The sequence below is a fragment of the Cheilinus undulatus genome, linkage group 10 (genome assembly GCF_018320785.1).
Source record: "Cheilinus undulatus linkage group 10, ASM1832078v1, whole genome shotgun sequence".
In the NCBI taxonomy this organism is placed as follows: domain Eukaryota; kingdom Metazoa; phylum Chordata; class Actinopteri; order Labriformes; family Labridae; genus Cheilinus; species Cheilinus undulatus.
In genome coordinates, this window is record NC_054874.1 from 19,856,461 (window position 1) to 19,864,203 (window position 7,743).

The 7,743-nt window shown below is 41.9% G+C and overlaps 1 protein-coding gene across 1 annotated transcript; it reads left to right on the forward strand.

The window, feature by feature from the left end:
- Positions 1-3,447: 3,447 nt before the first annotated feature.
- dusp1 (dual specificity phosphatase 1) lies at positions 3,448-6,717 on the forward strand. The gene is made up of 4 exons (XM_041797050.1): positions 3,448-4,098; positions 4,337-4,482; positions 4,600-4,819; positions 5,487-6,717. Exons 1-4 carry the CDS (start codon positions 3,690-3,692, stop codon positions 5,840-5,842), a joined length of 1,131 nt encoding a protein of 376 aa, XP_041652984.1. The 5' UTR covers positions 3,448-3,689; the 3' UTR covers positions 5,843-6,717.
- Positions 6,718-7,743: the final 1,026 nt, after the last annotated feature.

Here is a 7,743-nt window from a genome sequence, read left to right on the forward strand (position 1 = left end):
AAATAGAAATATTGGTTGCCTTTCCGCCCTTATACATGCATGAAACAAAACTTTATTGTTAGATAACTTGTGGGTCTGGAGACTCGAGTATTCAGGACAGACCCTGTGTTTTCCCACCGCTGGCTCAGCTGTTGCCCGTAGTGACAATGACAGTAAACAGGCAGGGATGACAGCAAGTGACAGCAGTACACGGACCACAGGAAATGCCTTTCTGTCATCCTCTGTTTCACTTCCCTTTCTGGATGTGATCTGCTGTTGGTTACAGCTTATAATTATGGGAATCAAAAACAAAGCAACTGCTCAGGCTCTATTTTCAGACCTCAGTATCAACAATCTGACAAACACTGTACAGACCTGCATGTTTCTGTTAGTGTAATGCACGTTTTGTTTCGCACTTGGTCTTTTTGATGGTTATGTCAAGAAAATATGATGACCTTTTGGATGTTTGTAGAACATTTAAAAAGCATCAGTATAACAGATAACAGTGGCAGCTGCTTTGATTTCATGAAAAGTAAGAGAAAGTGAACATTTTATTTGATGGAAAACAGATTTGCTTCATTGGGCCTTCTTGGTGCTCTAGGGAAGAGGCAGTTGACTGTCTCATGCCTTGTTGTTCTAGGGGGCTCACAATATAGTTGTTATATGTAGGACTGGGCAATACATCAAGTTTTGAGATGTATATTTTCAAACAAGATATAGGGTAATTGGTTGATTCAAACCATAAAAATGCAGGCAAACTTTCTCACACTGTCGTATTATCCAAACCATTTTTTCCTCTCTAGTTCCATCTATTTTTCCAAATCTTGCCAATGTATTTCTGCGATTTAGACAAAGGTCAAAGATATGATGGAAGTTTATTTAAACTTAACACAAAGAGTAAGAAAACTTGTGTTTGATAGATTATTTCTTTGTTGTAACGGTGCTCCGTGGCAATAAATCTAAGCCCATTAGAAAGTCTGTTTATTTGTTTTTTTTAAAATGTTGCTTCATTTGTAAGGGACATGCATTTGTGGGTTGAGCAGCAGAGCTGAGTATGTGGGTTGCGCCCATGAAAAATTTTGCTTTGACAGAGCAGATGTGGCAAATTTTTCATTTGCGCAACCCACATACTATCAAAATCCCAAAAGTTTTGGCTCTTCAAAGCTGTGAGAACTGTTGAAATTGTGAAAAAAAATAATCCTAAGCTACCTTCTTGAAGTGGCACATCAAAAATACGTTTAAAGAGAGCTCAAAGAACACAGTGGCAGACATTAAAAACCTTCATCTGAAGGAGTCAGACAATATAGTCCACTTCCAAAAAGCTTTCCAATTTTGCACAGTGTGACAGAAATTATGTCCCCCTTTAGTTATCCACATCATTTGGTTTAGCTCAGTAAATAAGAACTGACCCTCTGGCTTCTGGCTCTTCATTTGGTACCAGTTTGGCTTTTTAAATGTGTATAAACATAAACGAAGAAAGAAAAAGGGAACATGGCTCCCAAATGGAAACCAGCTCTTTTCATTCATACAAAACAGTTGACTCATAGAACTGGCACATCATTACTCAGTCGCTTACCCAACAAGGTTTTTATTTTTCCTAAACATAACATATCTCAGTTTCCATTGAAGCCATGTTTATGGCAAAATGAGGGTATAAAGGGGGGCATCTTTCTTCTACACCAGGTAAATTATTTATGGTCCATATTGCCCAGCCCTAGATTTGGGCAATGTTCTCTAGTTCTGTGGCTGAGTTACCTGAATAAGGATGTTTCATACTATTTTGTTCACTTGCTAGGATTGCTTTAGGTAAACAGGGACCTCGTACTTATCTTCAACCAGGGCGTCAAAATTACCATAACCGCCTCTGCCTGTGCTGTCTTCATTCACCCCCTCAACAGTGTCTATTTTCTTTCTCAGCACGTAAGTCTTCCTTCATGACTGAAGGGAAGACGCACTCAAAATGAGGACAAAATGTTTGGGTACAGACCGTTTTCAGTTTGACCCCACCTCCCCCTTATAGTGTGTAACATTCCTGCTTTGTGGCATGTGCCTCACAGTTGACTCATCTCACAGGAGTGCGAGGTTAAACTAGCTGGAGAGTTTTTGCACTCTGTTGTGGCTGGAGACGTTTAATGTCCTGAAAGCTTCCCCTTCCATCCCCCTCTTCCTCTCTCACATTACACATCTATGTTTTCCTTTGGCTTGAAGTTAAACATAAGGGTCAAACAGCCTGGATGTGGATTGAGCGAGCTACAAGTTGTTCAGGTCACAGTAAAGTGAGGATGATGTCATGGCCTATATAGTGTATGTCAGCCTAATTCTTTGAAACAGTAAACACATAAAACCGTTATGATAGCTTGATAAAGGATTTATCACAGATCGGAAATTCAGAGCAACTGCAAAACATGTTCTGCAACAAAATCGTAAGCACTTAAGTTAAAGAGGCATATTGAATGGAGAGCTTTGTTGCAACATTACCTGTTTTTAGTCAGCTTAGTAAATATTTGTTTCACAACAAATCAACGCCGGCATGTCTCTGTTGTGTAGTTTCAACACACCCTTTTGTCAGTGGAGACGCCTGTTGTCTGTCAAAAATGATCCTCCTGCTTTCTTATTATGACACAGCAGTGTTGCCCACTCTGAGTCAGCTAACCATTCCAACAAATAAAAGGATTTCCCAAAGTGACTGTAATCATGTTTGCTTTTTAAATCATATTTAAATTTTCAGGGTGGGAAAAACACCTATCTGTCTGTTTCAATACAGCCACAAATGAAACAAAAACTAACAGGTCAGGAGATCTCCATCTGGTGTTGTCTTCCTGGTAGACTGGTGTTTTGTTTCTCAGCATGTGGAAATTTACTGGACTTCAGATTTCTATACAGTGATTAACTTTTATGGTTCGCCTTTGCTCGGCGCATTGAACACTATGTACCTCTGACTAATAAAAACAAAGAATGAACTTTTATGGCCCCCTGGCAGATATTTACTTATTATCTTGTTATTTGTCAACTCTCAGATGAAGAGGCAAAATAGAAATCTAATTAAACACTAACATCATGGAAAATTTGGCAAATTCCTCATTTGCTGACACATCAACATTTAATATATGCTTTTTAAATTAGGACACATTTACTGAATTATAGAAGTCTGATGTCATACAAATATTAATTTATATTTAAATATTTAAATGTAGGAGGGATAGATAAAATAACAACAAGAATAGAACTCTCTCTCCCAGTTTAAACTTGCTTCACACCGCGTGCCCGTGTACGTGCATTACGTTGGTTCAAAAATGTCCCGCATGTGAGCGCGCGGCCCGATCTGCTCTACTGCACTCAGAACTGGGGGGAGGGGGAGGGGGTGATGACGTCCGCAATTCTGGCAAGAAGCCAGAAGGGGCGGGCGCCTGACGTCAGTAGCTTCTCATTCACAAGCACGAGCCGTATATAAACGCTTCACACAGCACTCAGAAGTAGAAACTACTCACAAAAAGTTGATTGAAATATTTTCTTAAAGAAGAAATTCAACCACCGGGTACATTCAAGAAGAGAAGAAAACCCGCTTCGTTAGTCTTAAAACTTTTTTTCGTGTCTTTTTTTCTACTTAACAAGCTAACCGGAACAAAGGACTCGCTGCTTCGAATTACTTTGTAACTTTGGGACAAAGAGTCACTTTCACATCAACTTAAGCTTCTGTTTCCCTTTCCTTTATGTATTTGGATTTAACCCTCTACTTCAGTTGTCCTACTATGGTCATAATGGAGGTCCCGACCATCGACTGTGCGTCCCTCCGTGGCTCGTTGGAGGGCGACGTCCCAGGCTGCCTGGTACTGGACTGCCGCTCCTTCCTGTCCTTCAACTCGTCCCACATATCGGGCTCCACCAACGTGCGTTTCAGCACCATAGTTCGCCGCAGAGCCAGGGGAGGATTAGGACTTGAGCACATTGTCCCCAATGAGGACACCAGAAACAGGCTCCTTTCCGGGGAGTACGAGTCTGTGGTCCTGCTTGACGACCGCAGTGTGGACCTAAGCCAGGCCAAGAAAGACGGCACTTTGATGCTTGCTGTCACCGCCTTGTGCCGTGACCCATGTGGAGCTAGAGTTTTTATTCTGAAAGGTAAGAAAAACAAATCTGCCTGCTTCAAACGAGTATCACACAATTGTTTTACTGTATCTTAACAACGGGGCAACAAATGTGGATTACAGCTGTCACCATACCAGCTGGCTCTGGAGTAAACAATGTTCCAAAATAGCCCCATGAGCAGTTGTCACCACTTTGAAAACCATATTTAAACATGGATGTAACTCTGTGCTGCCCTTTAATCTAACACCTCTTTTTTTTTCATTTTTTTTAGGTGGTTTTGACACATTTTCCGCAGAGTATCCAGAGATGTGTACCAAGCCCTCCCCTCCACAGGGGCTTAGTTTGCCCCTGAGCTCCAGCCATCCTGGGAGCGCAGACCCCAGCTGTAGTCCATGCAATACTCCTCTGTATGACCAGGTTAGTAGCTTTATGTGATCAGACTGAGTACACAACACTCTTTGTTTGTGTCTTACTTTTGGTTACTTTTTCACAGTTGACTGAAGGGTGTTGTTTTGTTTGTTTTCTTTTGTTTAGGGAGGTCCTGTAGAGATCTTGCCTTTCCTGTACCTTGGCAGTGCTTATCACGCTTCAAGAAAAGACATGCTGGACATGCTCGGTATCACCGCTTTAATCAACGTTTCTGCCAACTGCCCCAACCACTTTGAGGACTCCTTCCTCTACAAGAGCATCCCTGTCGAGGACAACCACAAAGCTGATATCAGTTCTTGGTTCAACGAGGCAATCGAGTTTATCGGTGAGTGTGAACGCCTTTTTCTTTGCCTCAACTGCCAAATGTGAGCGGCCATCACAGCTGTCACCTCCTGAGCCCGCTGAAGAAACACAAACACCCAACCCCCCTCTTCCTTCACGTCTCCCTTTGACTCCTGGATTTAAATTTTAAAAAGTTCCCTCCAAAACTAACCAGCTGGCTCAGCACAGGCTCCCCACTCCACCACAATGGTGGTTACATCATTGCCACCACCCAGGCGTAGAAAAAGGGATGCCCCCCTTAATGAATTGCGAGGCAGCAGCCCCAAACTGGCTCTGTAGTGGGGAGGCTGGCCAGGCTTGAATAGCTCCCCTCCATGCCGCTCTTTGTTCTGGCCCAACAAAAGGCAATTTCTCCTCACTCTCTGTCGGCCTTCCTCCCAGATCAATACCCCCAGCAGGGGTTTGCTCCCCTCCTTTGTCCATTCAGGCAGCCTCCTTAGGGAATATCCCCCACAAGCTCACACCCTGCACCCTATTAAACTGTGTTCCTGTGTCATAATGAGTGCTCTTGAATTTAAATAGCAACTGAAAATGTTGCAAACACTTATGTGCCTGCCTGAGTTTTACCACCATCCTCTGCAAAACCGTTACATCACCTGATCGGTGTTTACAGTGTGCTAATGTTTGGTGTTCTCCTCTCTCTCCTACAGATTCTGTTAGAAACAAAGGAGGCCGTGTGTTTGTCCACTGTCAAGCTGGCATCTCCCGCTCCGCCACCATTTGCCTTGCCTACCTCATGCGGACGAACCGTGTGAAGCTGGATGAGGCCTTTGAGTTTGTCAAGCAGCGCCGCAGTATCATCTCCCCAAACTTCAGCTTCATGGGTCAGCTCCTCCAGTTTGAGTCCCAAGTCCTGGCCTCGTCAACCTGCTCCTCAGAGGCTGGCAGCCCAGCCATCGGCAACAAAAGCACAGTCTTCAATTTCCCTGTCTCTATCCCCGTACACACCTCTGCTGGTCAGCTCTCGTTCCTCCACAGTCCCATCACCACTTCGCCCAGCTGCTGAGGACAAAGCAGGAAGAACTGACTTTAATTTGGACTTGTACTGTAACACAAAGATGATAAATGTCCATTTAATGGTGATACTGGTATCACTGGACAGAATGGGAGCTTTTATCTGGAGTCATTTCATCTGACTCTGCAGGTCAAATCTGTGTATGTTGACCTTGTCATTTCAAAGGGAGATTTCAGAAGACCATCAGGCAGTATTCTAGTTTAACCTCCTGAATGTGAAATTCACCACACATTAAGTCCTAAATTACTTTGGGAACGACTGAAAAAGGAAGTTGAGTTTATTCCTGCAGAGGAAGTTTGAAGTATTTGAATATTTTTCTATTCAAAAAGACTTTTTTTCATGAAGGCAACTGCTTTTGATAATCACAATCATTTTTTAAGCAAACAAAGAGTAGAGGGCTAACAGTTGTCTCAGGAAAGTTAACTTATCCCCTTAAATGTCTGCTTAGTGTTATGTAGTGGTTAAAGAAAGCAATCAAAGACATGAAAGTTGCTCCTTTATGTCGCGAACAATGAATGTATCCCCATGCTCTCAGAGCAGATGTGGCAGAGATCTTCATATTCATTTTGAGAGTTGTATGGGTTGCCAAATCAAATGCAAAAAAACCTGCCTTTCAAGACATCATGAAACCTTGACGATCCTGACGCTTTGGGGAAACGGACCATTAAATACCTCATGTTTCTGTACTGTGTGCTGCTGCGCTGAGACCACAGAACCCCACAACTACTAAAAAAGGGGACTCAAAGTCTTCAGCAGCTGTGTTCTGACATATTTATTAAACTAAAGTAATATATTTCTTTACCATATCTATTTTTGCATATGTTTGTTGTTTTTATACCTGAATAAATCTTATTTGCTTTTGTAAACAGTTGAAGATTTGATCCTTTCTTTGCATTTACAGTTCCCCCCAAACATTTAAACACAATTCCAGAAAAGGTGGCTTAGTAAAAACTGAAAAGTTTGTCAAAATCCAACTAACACAAAACCTCACTAACCCAGCACTCAAAACCCCATCCTCTCCTCTCAAAATGTATTCCTCCCACCAAACAGTACACAGATTAAGCATATCTATTTCTGTAACAGTTTATCACATGAACACTGAGGCGATCAATCCAAAACACTACCATTAAATATGTTCATGTATGTTTTGGCTTCATGAGGCCCACATATTCAAGTGCATACAAGTGAAAAAGCATTTTACAGCCCTATATGTAAAAACATTGCTTAGAGTTTATATTTAAGAAAACCTAGTATCCACTATGTATGTACACCGAGTGAACGACAAAGAAAATATGTGCATAGATACAAAAGGGTAACAGAAATATTATTTGTAGGTCTTCAAAACAGGTAACTTTGAAGTGGCTCAAATTCAGCCAGACTCACTGCCCATCTTCAGTCATGTTCAGGCCATGATTGATCATATGATTCACCAAAGTTAGAGTTCACTGGCCTTCCTTCTTCCTCATCCTTGATGGTCATTGTGGCCAACTAGACCCCCCCCCCCCCCTTAACACACGTATAGGCCCTTGAGACCTCTCTACTCAGACACCAAGATGGGAAATAGTACATTTTCTCAAATTACTGTAATTGAGTAGTTTTTTAGGTACTTGTACTTTTTTGAGTACATTTTGAATCAGTATTTTGAATCAGTACTTTACCTCTACTTAAGTAAGTTTTAACCAGCGTAACTGTACATTTACTTGAGTACAATACTCTTGAACTTTCCCAACACAGAGGGAAAGATTCCACATCACATCCCAAAACAACGACTGGACACAGGAAAAACTGGAGCGTTGATATCTCAGGGTTAAACATTTCCCAGTTGATTTTGACTCCCGAAGTGCAATTTTAAGTCCATTATGAGAGAAATGGTCTTCAGTGTTGAGAGTTAT